The 18,200-nt window shown below is 44.8% G+C and overlaps 1 protein-coding gene across 2 annotated transcripts in view; it reads right to left on the bottom strand.

The window, feature by feature from the left end:
• LOC134346874 (RNA-binding protein FXR1-like) overlaps window positions 1-18,200 on the bottom strand; it is a 197,300-nt gene that overhangs the window by 25,170 nt on the left and 153,930 nt on the right. For both annotated transcript variants that reach the window (XM_063048682.1, XM_063048681.1), the window contains exons 7-9: window positions 13,877-13,993; window positions 13,373-13,543; window positions 12,143-12,221 (exon numbers count right to left, since the gene is read on the bottom strand). In XM_063048682.1, the coding sequence (XP_062904752.1) occupies window positions 12,143-12,221; window positions 13,373-13,543; window positions 13,877-13,993 (367 nt within the window). The remainder of the gene's footprint in view (window positions 1-12,142; window positions 12,222-13,372; window positions 13,544-13,876; window positions 13,994-18,200) is intronic.

The following is an 18,200-nucleotide window of genomic DNA, read 5'->3' as shown; positions in this document are numbered from 1 at the left end:
ATACGTTAGGATGGATAAGTCCCCTGGGCCTGACGGAATATTCCCCAAGCTGCTCCATGAGGCGAGGGAAGAGATTGCTCAGCCTCTGGCTAGGATCTTTTATGTCCTCGTTGTCCACGGGAATGGTACCGGAGGATTGGAGGGAGGCGAATATTGTCCCCTTGTTCAAAAAAGGTAGTAGGGATAGTCTGGGTAATTATAGACCAATGGTCCTTACGTCTGTGGTGGGAACGCTGTTGGAAAAGATCCTTAGAGATAGGATATATGGGCAATTAGAGAATCATGGCCTGATCAGGGACAGTCAGCGTGGCTTTGTGAAGGGCAGATCGTGTCTAACAAGCCTGATAGAGTTCTTTGAGGAGGTGACCAGGCGTATAGATGAGGGTAGTGCAGTGGATGTGATCTATATGGATTTTAGTAAGGCATTTGACAAGGTTCCAGACGGTAGGCTTATTCAGAAAGTTAGAAGGCATGGGATCCAGGGAAGTCTGGCCAGGTGGATTCAGAATTGGCTTGCCTGCAGAAAGCAGAGGGTCATGGTGGAGGGAGTAAATTCAGATTGGAGGGTTGTGACTAGTGGTGTCCCACAAGGATCTGCTCTGGGACCTCTACTTTTTGTGATTTTTATTAATGACCTGGATGTGGGGGTAGAAGGGTTGGTTGGCAAGTTTGCAGACAACAGAAAACTTGGTGCTGTAGATAGTGTAGAGGATTGTCGCAGATTGCAGTGAGACATTGATAAGATGCAGAAGTGGGCTGAGAAGTGGCAGATGTAGTTCAACCCAGAGAAATGTGAGGTGGTACACTTTGGAAGGACAAACTCCAAGGCAGAGTACAAAGTAAATGGCAGGATACTTGGTAGTGTGGAGGAGCAGAGGGATCTGGGGGTACATGTCCACAGATCCCTGAAAGTTGCCTCACAGGTGGATAGGGTAGTTAAGAAAGCTTATGGAGTGTTAGCTTGCATAAGTCGAGGGATAGAGTTTAAGAGTCACGGGGTAATGATGCAGCTCTATGAAACTCTGGTTAGGCCACACTTGGAGTACTGTGTCCAGTTCTGGTCGCCTCACTATAGGAAGGATGTAGAAGCATTGGAAAGGGTACAGAGGAGATTTACCAAAATGCTGCCTGGTTTTGAGAATATGCATTATAATCAAGAGATCAAGGGAGGTAGGGCTTTACTCTTTGGAAAGGAGGAGGATGAGAGGAGACATGAGAGGTATACAAGATATTAAGAGGAACAGATAGAGTGGACAGCCAGCACCACTTCCCCAGGGCACCACTGCTCAATACAAGAGGACATGGCTTTAAGGTAAGGGGTGGTAAGTTCAAGGAGGATATTAGAGGAAGGTTTTTTTTTACTCAGTGGTTAGTGCGTGGAATGCACTGCCTGAGTCAGTTGTGGAGGCAGATACACTAGTGAAATTTAAGAGACTACTAGCCAGGTGAAGGAGTAATGCGGGGATTGGCTGAGAAGGAGCAGCTGATTTAAAAAGCCGGTCGTGAGCAGCGAGGAAAACAGACCTTCCAGGTCAGAGGAGGCGTGGCAGGTGAAGTTAATTACTCAAATTATCAGCTAATATAAACAAGGTTTGCCAAGAGGGAGCGGCCTTGTCGGGGGAAGTGCCTTGTGAGAAAAGTGCAAGTCTTTGGCTCGAAAGTCTTCCGCCAGGAGGCTGAGAGAGGAGAGTACACCACAGTTGGAGAGGGTGAGAACTGGTGAAGTCAGAAGGCATGGGATCCAGGGAAGTTTGGCCAGGTGGATTCAGATTGGAGGATTGTGACCAGTGGTGTCTCACAAGGATCTGTTCTGGGACCTCTACTTTTCGTGATTTTTATTAACGACCCGGATGTGGGGGTAGGAGGGTGGGTTGGCAAGTTTGCAGATGACACAAAGGTTGGTGGTGTTGTAGATAGTGTAGAGGATTGTCAGAGATTGCAGAGAGACATTGATAGGATGCAGAAGTGGGCTGAGAAGTGGCAGATGGAGTTCAACCCGGAGAAGTGTGAGGTGGTACACTTTGGAAGGACAAACTCCAAGGCAGGGACGCTGGTGCCTCTGGCTCCTGCACCTGTGGAAAATGTGTCCAGATTCAGCTTCTGAAGGATCGTGTTGCAGTACTGGAGAGGCAACTGGATGACCTTAGGTTCATCCGGGAAAACAAGAGTTATCTACAGGCCCCCAAACAGTAGTCTGGATGTAGGGTGTAAGTTGAATCAAGAGTTAAAATTGGCATGTCGCAAAGGTAATGCTACAGTTGTTATGAGGGATTTCAACATGCAGGTAGACTGGAGGAATCAGGTTGGTACTTGACCCCAAGAAAGGACGTTTGCGGGGTCCCTCCGAGATGGATTCTTTGAACAGCTTGTACTGGAGCCTACTAGAGAGTACGCAATTCGAGATTTAGTGTTGTGCAATGAACCGTATTTGATCAGGAACCTCGAGGTAAAGGAGCCATTAGGAGGTAGTGACCACAATAAGTTTTAATCTACAATTTGAGAGGGAGAAGGGAAACTCAGAAGTGTCAGTATTACAGTTGAACAAAGGGAACTATGGTGCTATGTGTGAGGAGCTGGCCAATGTTCAATGGAACAATACCCTAGCAGGGATGACAGTGGAACAGCAATGGCAAGTGTTTCTGGGAATAATGCAGAAGGTGCAGATCAGTTCATTTCAAAGAGGAAGAAAGATCCTAAAGGGAGTAAGGGGAGGCCGTGGCTGACAAGGGAAGTAATAAAATAAAAGGGACAGTATAAAAATAAATAAATAAATAAAATGAAAGTAATAAAAGGGACAGTATAAAAATAAAAGAGAAGTATAACATAGCAAAGACGAGTGGGAAGCCAGAGGACTGGGAAATTTTTAAAGAGCAACAGAAGGTAACTAAAAAGGCAATACGCGGAGAAAAAAATGAGGTACAAAGGTAAACTAGCCAAGAATATAAAGGAGGATAGTAGAAGCTTCTTTAGGTATGCGAAAAGGAAAAAAATAGTTAAGACCAAAACTGGGCCCTTGAAGACAGAAATGGGTGAATTTATTATGAGGAACAAGAAAATGGCAGATGAGTTGAACAGGTACTTTGGATCTGTCTTCACTAGGGAAGACACAAACAATCTCCCAGATATAATAGTGGCCAAAGGACCTAGGGTAATGGATGAACTGAAGGAAATTTATATTAGGCAGGAAATGGTGTTGGATAGACCGTTGGGTCTGAAGGCTGATAAGTCCCCGGGACCTGATGGTCTGCATCCCAGGGTACTTAAGGAGGTGGCTTTAGAAATCCTGGACGCATTGGTAATCATTTTCCAACGTTCTATAGATTCAGGATCAGTTCCTGTGGATTGGAGGCTGGCTAACATTGTCCCTCTCTTCAAGAAGGGAGGAAGAGAGAAAACGGAATTATAGACCTGTTAGCCTGATGTTGGTAGTGGGAAAGATGCTGAAGTCAATTATAAAAGATGAAATTACAATACATCTGGATAGCAGTAACAGGATCGGTCCAAGTCAGCATGGATTTACGAAGGGGAAATCGTGCTCGACTAATCTTCTGGAATTTTTTGAGGATGTAACTATGAAAATGGACAAGGGAGAGCCAGTGGATGTAGCGTACCTGAACTTTCAGAAAGCCTTTGATAAAGTCCCACATAGGAGATTAGTGGACAAAATTAGGGCACATGGTATTGGGGGTACAGTACTGACATGGATTGAAAATTGGCTGGCTGACAGAAAACAAAGAGTAGCGATTAACAGGTCCCTTTCGGAATGGCAGGCGGTGACCAGTGGGGTACCGCAGGGTTCAGTGCTGGGACCGCAGCTGTTTACAATATATATTAATGATTTAGATAAGGGAATTAAAAGTAACATTATCAAATTTGCTGATGACACAAAGCTGGGTGGCAGTGTGAAATGTGAGGAGGAAGTTATGAGAATGCAGGGTGACTTGGACAGGCTGGGTGAGTGGGCAGATGCAGTTTAATGTGGATAAATGTGAGGTTATCCACTTTACATAGAACATAGAATAGTACAGCACAGTACAGGCCCTTCGGCCCACAATGTTATGCCAACACTCAAACCCTGCCTCCCATATATGCCCCCACCTTAAATTCCTCCATATACCTGCCTAGTAATCTCTTAAACTTCACTAGTGTATCTGCTTCCACCACTGACTCAGGCAGTACATTCCATGCACCAACCACTCTGAGTAAAAAAAACCTTCCTCTAATATCCCCTTGAACTTCCCACCCCTTACCTTAAAGCCATGTCCTCTTGTATTGAGCAGTGGTGCCCTGGGGAAGAGGCGCTGGCTATCCACTCTATCTATTCCTCTTATTATCTTGTACACGTCTATCATGTCTCCTCTCATCCTCTTCCTCTCCAAAGAGTAAAGCCCTAGCTCCCTTAATCTCTGATCATAATGCATACTTCCTAAACCAGGCAGCATCCTGGTAAATCTCCTCTGCACCCTTTCCAATGCTTCCACATCCTTCCTATAGTAAGGTGACCAGAACTGGACACAGTACTCCAAGTGTGGCCTAACCAGAGTTTTATAGAGCTGCATCATTACATCGCGACTCTTAAAGTATATCCCTCGCCTTATGCAAGCTAACACTCCATAAGCTTTCTTAACTACCCTATCCACCTGGGAGGCAACTTTCAGGGATCTGTGGACATGTACCCTCAGAACCCTCTGCTCCTCCACACTACCAAGTATCCTGTCATTTACTTTGTACTCTGCCTTGGAGTTTGTCCTTCCAAAGTGTACCACCTCACACTTCTCCGGGTTGAACTCCATCTGCCACTTCTCAGCCCACTTCTGCATCCTATCAATGTCTCTCTGCAATCTCTGACAATCCTCTACACTATCTACAACACCACCAACCTTTGTGTCATCTGCAAACTTGCCAACCCACCCTCCTACCCCCACATCCGGGTCGTTAATAAAAATCACGAAAAGTAGAGGTCCCAGAACAGATCCTTGTGAGACACCACTGGTCACAATCCTCCAATCTGAATCCACCTGGCCAAACTTCCCTGGATCCCATGCCTTCTGACTTTCTGAATAAGCCTACTGTGTGGAACCTTGTCGAATGCCTTACTAAAATCCATATAGACCACATCCACTGCACTACCCTCATCTATATGCCTGGTCACCTTCTCAAAGAACTCTATCAGGCTTGTTAGACACGATCTGCCCTTCACAAAGCCATGCTGACTGTCCCTGATCAGACCATGATTCTCTAAATGCCCATAGATCCTATCTCTAAGAATCTTTTCCAACAGCTTAAAGTCCACAGACGTAAAGGCTCACTGGTCTATAATTACCCAGACTATCCCTACTACCTTTTTTGAACAAGGGGACAACATTCGCCTCCCTCCAATCCTCCAGTACCATTCCCGTGGACAACGAGGACATAAAGATCCTAGCCAGAGGCTCAGAAATCTCTTCTCTCGCCTTGTGAAGCAGCCTGGGGAATATTCCATCAAGCCCCGGGGACTTATCTGTCCTAATGTATTTTAACAACTCCAACACCTCCTCTCCCTTAATATCAACATGCCCCAGAACATCAACCTCACTCATATTGTCCTCACCATCAAGTTCCCTCTCATTGGTGAAGAGAGGGGGGATCTAATTGAAGTGTATAAAATCCTAAAGGGATTGGACAGGCTAGATGCAGGAAGATTGTTCCCGATGTTGGGGAAGTCCAGAACGAGGGGTCACAGTTTGAGGATAAAGGGGAAGCCTTTTAGGACCGAGATTAGGAAAAATTTCTTCACACAGAGAGTGGTGAATCTGTGGAATTCTCTGCCACAGGAAACAGGTGAGGCCAGTTCATTGGCTATATTTAAGAGGGAGTTAGATATGGCTCTTGTGGCTAAAGGGATCGGGGGTACGGAGGGAAGGCTGGTACAGGGTTCTGAGTTGGATGATCAGCCATGATCATACTGAATGGCGGTGTAGGCTTGAAGGGCCGAATGGCCTACTCCTGCACCTATTTTCCATGTTTCTATGTTTTAAGTATTCATTGAGGACCTCGCTCACTTCCACAGCCTCCAGGCACATCTTCCCACCTTTATCTCTAATCGGTCCTACCTTCACTCCTGTTATCCTTTTTTTCTTCACATAACTGAAGAATGCCTTGGGGTTTTCCTTTACCCTACTCGCCAAGGCCTTCTCATGCCCCCTTCTTGCTCTTCTCAGCCCCTTCTTAAGCTCCTTTCTTACTTCCCTATATTCCTCAATAGACCCATCTGATCCTTGCTTCCTTAACCTCATGTATGCTGCCTTCTTCCACTTTGGTGGTAAGAACAGGAAGGCAGATTATCTAAATGGAGTCAAGTTAGGAAAAGTGGAAGTACGACGAGATCTAGGTGTTCTTGTACATCAGTCAGTGAAAGCAAGCATGCAAGTACAGCAGGCAGTGAAGAAAGCTAATGGCATGCTGGCCTTCATAAGAAGGGGAATTGAGTACAAGAGCAAAGAGGTCCTTCTGCAGCTGTACAGGGCCCTGGTGAGACCACACCTGGAGTACTGTGTGCAGTTTTGGTCTCCAAATTTGAGGAAGGACATTCTTGCTATTGAGGGAGTGCAGCGTAGGTTCACGAGGTTAATTCCCGGGATGGCGGGACTGTCATATGTTGAAAGATTGGAGTGACTGGGCTTGTATACTCCGGAATTTAGAAGGCTGAGAGGGGATCTTATTGAAACATATAAGATTATTAAGGGATTGGACACGCTGGAGGCAGGAAACATGTTCCCGCTGATGGGTGAGTCCAGAACCAGAGGCCACAGTTTAAGAATAAGGGGTAGGCCATTTAGAACGGAGTTAAGGAAAAACTTTTTCACCCAGAGTGTGGTGGATATATGGAATGCTCTGCCCCAGAAGGCTGTGGAGGCCAAGTCTCTGGACGCTTTCAAGAAAGAGATGGATAGAGCTCTTAAAGATAGCGGAATCAAAGGTTATGGGGATAAGGCAGGAACTGGATACTGATTGTGGATGATCAGCCATGATCACAGTGAATGGTGGTGCTGGCTCGAAGGGCCAAATGGCCTACTCCTGCACCTATTGTTTATATATAGAGGAATTTAAAGTCGGGGGGGAGTTATATGGGAGGCTGGGTTTAAGGGACGGCACAACATCATGGGCCGATTGGCCTGTACTGTTCTATGTTCCATTATAAAAGGTGGTTTAAAGTATGTACACTGCAATGACAGGGGTAGATGATAACTAGAATGGTTGATCAGATTAACTGAAGAAACTTCTAAGATGGCGAGGTTTTTTTTTTTAAAAAAAAAGCCCTATAGTGCTTTCCAGAAGGGAGATTTTGGAAAAGGTATTGGCGATGATTTTTCCTGCATTTAATGCTAATTACATTTATTCTGTCTACATTCCCACCAGTTGCTCTGGATTCTACTCCTCAGCTGCAATGTAGAGCAGCCAATTAGCCCATCAACCCCACACGTCATTGGGATGTGGGGAGCCCTGAACACCTGTAGGAAACCACGGGGCCACACGGAGTCACTCAAACTCTACTTGGATAGAGCGGAAGGTGAGGATTGAAACTGGGTCACTGGATCTGAGGCCGCGGCTGTACCTGCTGTACCATTCTCTTCCATCCAGCACTGTCGTATACAGTGAAATGTGTTGTTTGTTGCAACGACCCTGTAGAGCAGGGGTTCCCAACCATTTTTGTTGCCATGAACCAACCATAAGCAAGGGGTCTATGGACCTTAGGCTGGGAAGCTCTGCTGCAAAGCATTACACTATCAGCTACGCCACCGTGCCACCCTTTGAAACATCTGATGTCCCACAGTAGAGGCCAAGGAAAATCTTTATATTCTTCAAAGCAAACCCAATGGACTGTTCCTGCACTAGTGCTGTGGCCAGTAATCAATGGCCTATGGTCATGTGCTGGACTCAAACGCACTCCTCCTTCCCTTTCTCCCACGGTCTACTCTTCTCTCCTTTCACATTCTTTCAAGTTCTTTACCACTTTCACTTATCACCTCAGTTTCTCACTTCATACCCCTTCCCCACACACCCACTTTCCCCCTCACCTGGTCACCTTCCAGCTTGTATTCCACCCCATCCCCCACATTCTTATTGTGGCCTTCGCCCCCTTCCCTTCCAGTCCCGATGAAAGGACACAGTCCAAAATGTTGACTGTTTATTCCTCCTCCATAGGTGCTGCCTGATCTGCCACGTTTTGTGTGCCGCTCTGCAGAATTTATTGTTTAAGTTAAATCTACTGTTGGGTCTAGAAGCACAGGTACAGGCCAGGTAGAGTGTCTTCTCAGAACCAGATGGCTTTTCCAGTAATAGTAGTCATTACTAATGACTACTCTACTGCCCTCAAGAGTACATTGCGTAGAAAGCTAGGCAGGGAGTTAAATGCCTTCTTAAAAATCACCCCAGCCAGAAGCTTTCTTCAGGGTTTTTAAATGAGAAAACCTTTGTAAAAAGATAGTGCTGTTTAAAGGGCAAAAAGAGTGGATGGAGATTGATGTCTTTCTACCATGTTTGCTCCAAGTCAAAATCCAAATTAACCCACACAGGAAATGATGTAAAAACAGATAATGAACAGGAAGTGACATATGTACAAAAATAACTGGATACCAAACGAATGACACCTCTGAAAGCAGAGTACTCCCTGCCCGACATTCATGTCAAGCTTAACTAGTGAAACTAAAAGTCAAATGATCATTTCAATAAGTCTTCAGCAAAAGTCTCAGACTGATCTTGAAAACAGCCTTACTGCAGTTCTCACTTCAAAAATGTGGTTCTTGATGACACATTTGCTCATGGTAATGTCTGATGAGCAGAGCAGTCACACCCAGAATGATGAATGTGAGGTACCTCTGAAGTGAGTTGTGCTCTCTTGATATGTCTTCAAGCTCACTGTAGTCCTCACAGTCAAGAAAGAACAGAGTTCACTTTGGAACTTTAGCTGGGGAGAAGTACCTGCCTTATCATGAACTGCGTACCTTCTGCATTCACCTGTCTTTGACAAAGATTCTAACGTTTGCCTGATTCAGTTGTACTGCTGTGAGATTGCTTACAAATGTGTTACCACTACAAAGGCCACCTTTGGCTACTCCTACAGTCTTCTCTTTCATAGGGTCTGAAATGACTGACACAAATTCTTCAGGACGTTAGTCTTAAATGCACAGACAATGGGCTGATGAGCACCAGAGGCAGGCTTCACCCAATATGATGCAACCTAGGTCCAGTCGTTGGGCATAGGGTACATTATGCCAACCACTGTGTATACCTTACCTGCACAGATGGTGTCTCTGCCAAGTTACAGGGGAATTTCAAGATCCAAGGGGGATCTTGTCAGTTATGTCCTTAAGTTGCGAATGACTGTGTACTGCTCCAAGACTTGGGATTTCATTCCTGTTCTTCTGAATATAGTTGAAGTTAATGAGCAGACCTCCCCTCCTATTGACTCCAAGACAAATCCACCGGCTCTGCTTCTGGTAACTTCTGATGTTCCAGAACGTGTCCTTAGAGGTACTGGGAAGTAGCTACATCTGTTGGATGCTCAGCTGGCTTCCGCCCTGCTCTGGGTATGCTGGAAGCAATAGCCCAAGGTGCTGGGCCAGAATTTACAGCTGTATCTGGCTATAATTCATCTGAAGTGTCAGTAGGTTCTTAGCTCAGTTTCCTAGAGAGCACTGGTGCTTGCTACATCATGCCTATTTGTGTACAACAAAAATATTGTTACTATTTCTCCAGTTCTCCTTGTTACCCTCCCCAGATTCTCCACCACTATCCTGGTGATTGTCTTGTCCACATTTGGACCGATTCTGCCTCATGGAACCTCTGGCCACTCAGCATCTCACTCAAACTATTGTCCAATGGTGATTTATCACTGAGGCTTGGTGCAGCTGGTTCTGTTACAGATAGCTTCTGTTGAAAGGTGAGCCACTGAAGCACCTGGCACACCGTTGAGCCCTGGCGTGTGGTGAACACCCATGCACTTCTCAATTTCTACATTAAATGAAGGCTCGTCTTTCTTTGGGTTTGAATCTGAAACAGAAGGTGCAGGTTCAGAAGGACTGGGGAAAATATTCGGTGTGAAGCATGATAGGAAGCTGGTTCCAATCTTTGCCTGCTGCTTTGATTTTATCCTCTGTCAAGCAACCATGTTGTATTAAGAGGACTTGCACCAAAAGGTCGGTTCTTCAGTCACACCTTCCAAAAGAGATGATCACCAATGCAAGTCAGCTGCTGCTTTATTCACCTTTGCCTCCGCTACTCCTTGAGTGGACTCAATATAGCTTTCCACGCTTAGCGCACACAGCTCTCATTCCTGCCGCTTCAGCTCTGGAACAGCTATGCTAGGCGTGGTTTTACTTGAGCACTTGGCAACCAATATTGTTGGGGTCAGAAACTGACATTGTAGTACGCGGCGTTCAGACGCATCTCCAGTCTGATGATGATTTATCTTTTTACTCTCGTCTTCGCAGTGCATTGCATACAAAGCTAGGCAGGGAGTTAAGCACCTTCTCAAAAATTACCCCAGCTGGAAGTTTACTTCAAGGTTTTTAAATAGGCAAATTTTTGTTGAAAGATATTGCTGTTTCAAAGGCAAATAAAGAATGGATGACGATGGATGTCTTACGACTGTTTACTCCGTCAAAATTCAAATTAACCCTCACAGGAAATGTAAAAAGAAACTTACCAACAGGAAGTGATGTTTGTACAAAATGAGCTGCATAGAAAACAAACGGAGCCTAAACAGGTAGAACAACTATACTTTAAAATGACTCCTTATTAACCAAATTTAAATGCATAGTGGAGGATTTTAAATTTGGTTGCTGGGTTGTTTGCCCAGTGCTCTGGATTACCTGCTTGTACATTATTGTACCACCGCTTCTGACTGGGCAGAAGCTTCACTCCTGCAGTCAGGAAAAGCTCCCCCCCAAGCAAGCAAAACCTGGTGCAGATTGTCAGTGGGTAAAACCATGGCAGATAAACAAAAGCTCATCCATCTTATCTCAAGAATTACAGAGAATTTAAGATGGAAATTAAGCAGAGGACTGGACACTGATCACAGAGTTAGGGGGCAGTTGGCAAAAAGAAGCAATGTTGGCCTTCCTGAGAAAGCTGGAATACAAAGACCTAGAAGTTAAACTTCAGTTAGGAGCCTGAATGGGCCACATATGGGGCATCATTTAATCCTGAGCATTACACCCTAGAGGGGCAGAGTGAACGTTCACCTGAATGCTTAAATGAAGGTTTATCTGCGTGCGAGGACAGGTTTAATTGGTGAACTGATGATGAGGCAGGAAGTGGGTTAAAGTTGGTGAAAGTGGAAGAAACAGAGTTTAACATTAGAGCAGACCCTTCGGGGTAATTGTCAAAGTGACGTCAGGGTGGTAAGGTAGCACAGCAGTTAGTGTAATGCTTTACAGCACCAGTGATCGGGATTCAATTCCCACTGCTGTCTGTACGGAGGTTGTATTTTCTCCCCGTCTCCCCGTGGCTGTATGTTTCCTCTGAGTGCTCCAGTCTCTTGCCACATCCCAAAGGTGTACGGGTTAGTTAGTGAGCTGTGGGACAACACTGGTGGGCTGTCCCCAGCACACTCAGACTGTGTTGGTTATTAACACAAACATTTCACTGTGTATTTTGATCTACAAGTGACAAAGCAAATTGATATGGCTGTCTATAAGCAGACAAATTTAAAGTGTAAAATTTATACATTCTTTCATAATAAATGTGCCTAGAATCTTGAATCTTTGAATCCTCCCAATTAAAATCAGTGGAAACCTGGAACTATCCCTCAAAGGGCTGGAAATTTCATACCAAACTTGGAAGATGTTTGCTTCAAAGCAGAGTTGGAAGATGTTATATGACCCCAAGTGTTAAGAGCATTAGGGGGCATATAACAAAAAGAAAGCACCTCTGAATGAAAGAGGGGGCTGAAAGAGCTGAATAACAGATCACAGCAATAAAGAGTGCTCCAAAAGGTCACCAGTGTGTTTTCTGAAAACAATGGAGGTTTGGGAACATAGGAGAGAATCATCTCCACTTCCTACTCTAACTCCCTGACAAAAGACAAGCCTTCCATCCAGTTTATAAAGCGTGAATGATTACCGATGGAGCGAAGAAATGGGTTTTGAGAAACACTTACCAACCAGGCTGCGTGGCACTTGGACCGAATTTTCCGAGAATTCTAGATAGCCTCTAGCCTGTTTCACTGCTTCGGGTGTCTGGGGGAAGATATGAAAGTCTTTTAGAGCACTACAGCAAACAGAGACCTCATCTAGTCCATGCAGAACTACTCTGCCTAGCCCTACTGACCTGCAACTGGACCATAAGCCCTCCATATTCCTCCCATCAGAAGACCACAAGACATAGGAGCAGAATTAGGCCATTTGGCCCATCGACTTTAGTCCGCCAATCAAGGGTGATCCTTGACTCCCTTCCTTAGCCCCACTCCCCAGCCTTCTCCCCGTGACCTTTAAAGTTGCAGCCAATCAATAACCTATCAATTTCCACCTTAAGTACACCCAGTGAGCTGGCTTCCACAGCTCCATGTACTTATCTAAACTTCTCTTAAATGCTGAAATCAAAGCTGCATTTACCACTTCAGGTTCTCTATTTCACCTTTAACCCATGACCTAAGTAACCTCAGTGGAAAAGGCATACTTGCATTTATCCTATCTATAGCCCTCATGATTTGGTATACCTATTGCAGCACTGTAGTAATTGGGGCATTATTGTGGTAATTGAAGGGTGCTGTGGGGCCATGGGGACGAGAGGAAGATGCAACGCGGTAGTGGTCATTAGACAATGATTAGGAGTTTCATCCAAAACCCTTCCTACTTCCCAATGCAGGAGCAGCTGGAAGCAGAGTGATGCCAGATCTGAATTACTCTGATCAGACTTCCATAAAAGAATGGAGAGAGTTAACATGGGCAAAGTTGTTTTTAAAATATCAAACCTGACCTGATACACATTCCCAATAATAGCTCCAATTCAGGAGGAATCTACAAGAGGTTGTGAGGGGTTAAGACTGAATGGTGAAGCAGACTCGATAGGCTGACTGGTCTTGTGCTCCTGTGCGGAGATGTACAATATGCTCTTATAAGGAGTGAATGAGGTGAGTAACAGGTACATTTATTGGGAAGCTGAATACATTAAAGGAATTGTGATGGAGGTCAAGGGTGGGGGACAGCCAGTAAGAAAGTAAGGGCTGAAGACTAAGGTCTAACCTGTAAAATAACTTATCAATTATTGCCACAGATCATATCCCTGGGCTAAAAGACTTGGAATGACTAGCAATTCTAATCGGATTTTACAAGTAAAGTGCAAACTTGACAGGTGACGGGTTACAGACGTAGACAACCTGCTGCCTCACCTCTCCATAAATTCGGAACGTGCAAGTGTCTTCGTCGAGTTCAATTGCAGTCACCCCAGGAACCTTCCTGGCCTGCTGAATGTTGGCACCATGCGTTCCGATGGCAAGTCCCATCAAATCCTCGCGGACACTGAACTCCTCCTGGAATGCAGCTGCCAGCTGCTTGGTGGTCTGCAGGAGGCGAGAGTGAGATATTACTCATGTTAAGTCAATATACTAGCCCATGGAGTCACATGTCTTTGGGATGTGGAAGGAAGCTGGAGCACCCAGTGGAAACCCACATGCCCAAAGGGAAACAATGAAAACTCCACATGCACTGCTGGAGGTTGGGATTGAATCTGGTAATTATGGGAATGGACCCTGTTTCATCAGTACTGTAAAGTGTTAGGCTAAATGCAACACTATCGTGCTCCCTTTTGTCTTGGCAGTGTACTGCTGCTTCACGCAACCACCTTCCTGCAAGGTTACCAATCCCCAAGCATCAGATCCAGTTCCTCTTCTCACCTCAAGGTGTTTAGTGGCCTCCTCATTTCGAGACATCAGCATCAGTTTGGTACGAATACTGCGGAAGTGCATGTCGCTCAGCAAGCCTGCACGCTTCACGGTCGACTCATTTATGGACTGAGGGATTGACAAGATGCACGTTACATCAAAGACACACAGAGGCAGTTTCCCCTATTTGCTTACTAATGGGGTACAAGAATACAAAGGAAGTGGCAAACAAGAAGAAACCCAAAGCTTAGCTCTCATTTATCCTGCACTTGAGTTCTTTTAACCCAGATCGCCAATGTCCACTTTCACGCTCAGAACTGAAAAACAGAAATGCTGGAAACACTCAGGACAAGCAACACCTTTGGAGGATGTAGAGGGAGAACATTCCAGGTCATTGACCTTCCAGCCAAAATTCCTTTTTCACAGATGCCACCTTTTCCACTTGCCAAGCGCTGCCAATAATTTCTGCTCAGTTCCAGCACCTTCAGTAAAGATTCTGTTGCAGTTATTTACACCTCCCAAGAGCCCAGTTTTGCTCATTACAAAATGTTGTGGGTACTATAGTCTGAAATTAAACAGAATTAACAATTCAGAAAAGTTTTTTTTCGGAGCTTGCAGACCTGAAACACCGCTGTCTCTAGAAATCATAAACACAAGAGATTCCGCAGTTGCTAGAGATCCAGAGCAACACACACAGAATTAAACAGTCTACCCTTAGACCATAATACACAGGAGCAAAATTAGGCCATTCAGACCACTGAGTCTGCCCCACCATTCCATCATGGCTGATTCCAGATCCCACTCAACCCCATACACTTACCTTCTTGCCACATTCTTTAAAATGCCCTGACCAATCAGGAAAATAGCAACTTCCGCCTTAAATATACCCATGGACTTGGCCTCCACTGCAGTCGGTGGCAGAGAGCATTCCACTGATTCACTACTGTCTGGTTAAAAAAATTCCTCTTTACCTCTGTTCTGAAAGGTTGTCGCTCAATTTTGAGGCTGTGCCCTCTAGACCTGGATAACCCCACCATAGGAAACATCCTCTCCACATCCACCCATCTAGTCCTTTCAACATTCGGTAGGTTTCAATGAGATCCCTCCGCATTCTAATTACCAGTGAATACAGGCTCAAAGCTGTCAAACGCCTCTCACAGGTTAACTGTTTCATTCCCGGAATCATCATTGTGAATCTCCTCCGCATTCTTTCCAATGACAGCACATCCTTTCTGAGAAATGCGGCCCAAAACTGTTGACAATACTCCAAGTGCAGCCTGACTAGTGTCTTATAAAACCTCAGCATTATCTCCTTGCTTTTATATTCTATTCTCCTTGAAATAAATGCCAACATTGCATTTGCCTTCTTTACCACAGACTCGACCTGTAAATTAACCTTCTGGGAGTCTTGCATGAAGACTCCTAAGTCCCTTTGAACCTCTGATGCTTGAACCTTCTCCCCATTTAGTTAATAGTCTACAGTATTGTTCCTTTTACCGAAATACATTATCATACATTTCCCAACACTGTATTCCAGGGGTCCCCAACCTTTTCTGCATTGCGGACCGGTTTAATATTGACAATATTCTTGCTGACCAGCCGACTGTGGGGGGGGGGGTGGGTGGGTAGGGTTGCCACCGGACAAGAGTAGCAGTCAAATGCGTTTTTTACCCAGGAAGACTACAATGGCCATGAAGCCTTGCGCGGGCACCAGTGCGCATGCGCGTCGTGACCTGCTGATTCCCGCCCCGCAGCAAATCCTTTTTGGCGATTCTGTTCGTGAGGGTGGGTATTAATCACCACCGGAATATAGGCGATAAGTGGGTAATACACTCAATTTTGTTTCTAAAAGGGCTTATCTAACGAATTTAATATTAAACACACAGTGCGTATTTTCCTCACATGAATACAGTGATAAGTCAATTATCAGGGGAGCTTGAAGTGTTGAACAAACTTCCAGTAGAAGTGGTAGAGGCAAGTTCGATATTATCATTTAAAGAAAAATTGGATGGGTATATGGACAGGAAAGAAATGGAGGGTTATGGGCTGAGTGCAGGTTGGTGGGACTAGGTGAGAGTAGCGTTCGGCACTGACTAGAAGGGCCGACATAGCCTGTTTCCGTGCTGTAATTGTTATAGGGTCATTTATAAGTCAATAGCATCATAACGTTTTAAGTAACATTTGAATATTAAACACACAGCACATATTTTCCCCATATAAATATATAAAATCATTGCAACACATCAATATCGCTGAATCAGTGGGAGCCCTGGGCTTGTTTCCCTGCAACAACACCGTCCTATTGAGGGATGATGGGAGACAGTGATACTCGAAGGGGGTTCCATGTGTCCAGTCTATTCCGCAATTTAGTTTTCGTTGCATTCATTGCAGAAAACTCCACTTCGCAGAAAAATGTTGGAAATGAAAGCAACATTTTCAGTGCTTTCGTAGCTATCTCAGGATATTTAGCCTTGACTTTGATCCAAAATGCCGACAGAGATATTATGTCAAACATACTTTTCACCCCGTCGTCATTTACAAGCTCAAAGAATTGATCTCCTTCCCACCCTGACACAGATGACGCATGGGTCACAATCTCGCATGCATAATGGCTGATCAGTGGCCGTGATCGGTGGTCGGGGACTGCTGCTGTATTCCATCTGCCACTGTTTTACCCATTCTTCCAATTTGTCTAAGTCATTCTGCAATCACATTTCTTCCTCAGCACCACCTACCTCTCTACCTATCTTCAAAGCCATCAATTCCATTATCCAAATCATTGACAAACAATGTGAAAAATAGCGGTCCCAATATTGACCCCTGAGGAACATCATTAGTCACCGGCAGCCAACCAGAAAAGGCTCTTTTATTCCTGCTCGCTGCCTCTTGTCTATTAGCCATTCCTTTATCCATGCCAGTATCTTTCCTGTAATGCCATACAATCTTATCTTGCGAAACAGCCTCAAATGTGGCACCTTATCAAATGCCTTCTGTAGATCCAAGTAAATCCAAGCATCTCGGTTTGAAACGTCAAGTTTAGTCCCTCCCATAGATGCTTCCTGACCTGGTGAATTCCTCCAGCATTGTCTGTTGCGTGAAAGTAGTTTTGTTTTACGCAGAGAGTGGTGGCTATTTTAGCAATTTCTAAATTGCTTAATCAGACAGATGAAGTATCCTGATAGGGATCTCAGCCTAAAACATTATATGTTTATTCCACTTTGTAGATGCTACCTGACCTGCATTTTGTGTGAATCTCAACACGTTTGCCCCACAAAGTTGCTGCATTGCCTGTTTCTTCACCTATCTCATTAGCACCCTCTCTCTGTATTTTACCCAACGGTAGTCTCTATCCTGCACAACTGTTTCCTCCCTAATTTTATAACTTATCATTTGTGCCACTACCTCCCTGTCATGGTGACAGAACTTCACCGACCTGAAACTTTCAATGTTTATCTCTACAAAATGAGCTGGTCCTCCTGCAGCCTCACAATTTTATTTCCATTTCTCTGGGTTAATCTCCTGTACAGATAATCAGATAGACAGATAATCCACTAGGTTTCTGCTGCTCTTGAACAGAATGCCTGAGGCCACTCTGCATAAACTTATCCTCTTGCAAAAGGGCCAGGATGTATTACAGCACAAACCACACTTGGTCATTTAAAGCCCAACGCATACAGATCCTCAATGGATGGAAGACCAACACCCTCGGGAATATATACTCAGTTGCCACTTTTATTAGGTGGACCTGTTTGTTAATAAAATAAGATATAGGAGCAGAATTAGGATATTCGGCCCATCGAGTCTGCTCCGTAATTCCACTTTCAGTCCCATTCTTCTACCTTCTTTCCGTAACATTGTTACCTCAGCACAACTACCTACCCCTCCACCTGTCTCCATATCATCTGCAAACTTTGCCACAAAGTACCATTATCTAAATCATTGACAAAAAATGTGAAAAGTAGCAGTCCCAATACTAACCCCTGAGGACCACTAGTCACTAGCAAGCCAATGAGAAAAGGCCCCCTTTACTCCCACTCACTGCCTCCTGCCCATCAGCCATTCCTCTACCCATGCCAGTATTTTTCCTGTAACCCCATAAGATTTTATCTTATTAAGCAGCCTCATCTATGGCACCTTATCAAATGTCTTCTGAAAATCCAAGTAAATGACATCCACTACCTCTCCTTCGTCCTCCCTGCTTATACTTCCTCCAATAACAAATTTTTCAGCAAGATTTTCCTTTACAGAAACCATGCTGACACACAAGCAGGTACCATCTACAACTGGGCCGGGGGTGACATCACAACTGAACACAGCCCATGTGCTTCAGCACAAG

The sequence above is a fragment of the Mobula hypostoma genome, chromosome 5, assembly GCF_963921235.1.
Source record: "Mobula hypostoma chromosome 5, sMobHyp1.1, whole genome shotgun sequence".
NCBI classification, from domain to species: Eukaryota; Metazoa; Chordata; class Chondrichthyes; order Myliobatiformes; family Myliobatidae; genus Mobula; species Mobula hypostoma.
This window is presented reverse-complemented; position numbering and strand designations above follow the sequence as displayed.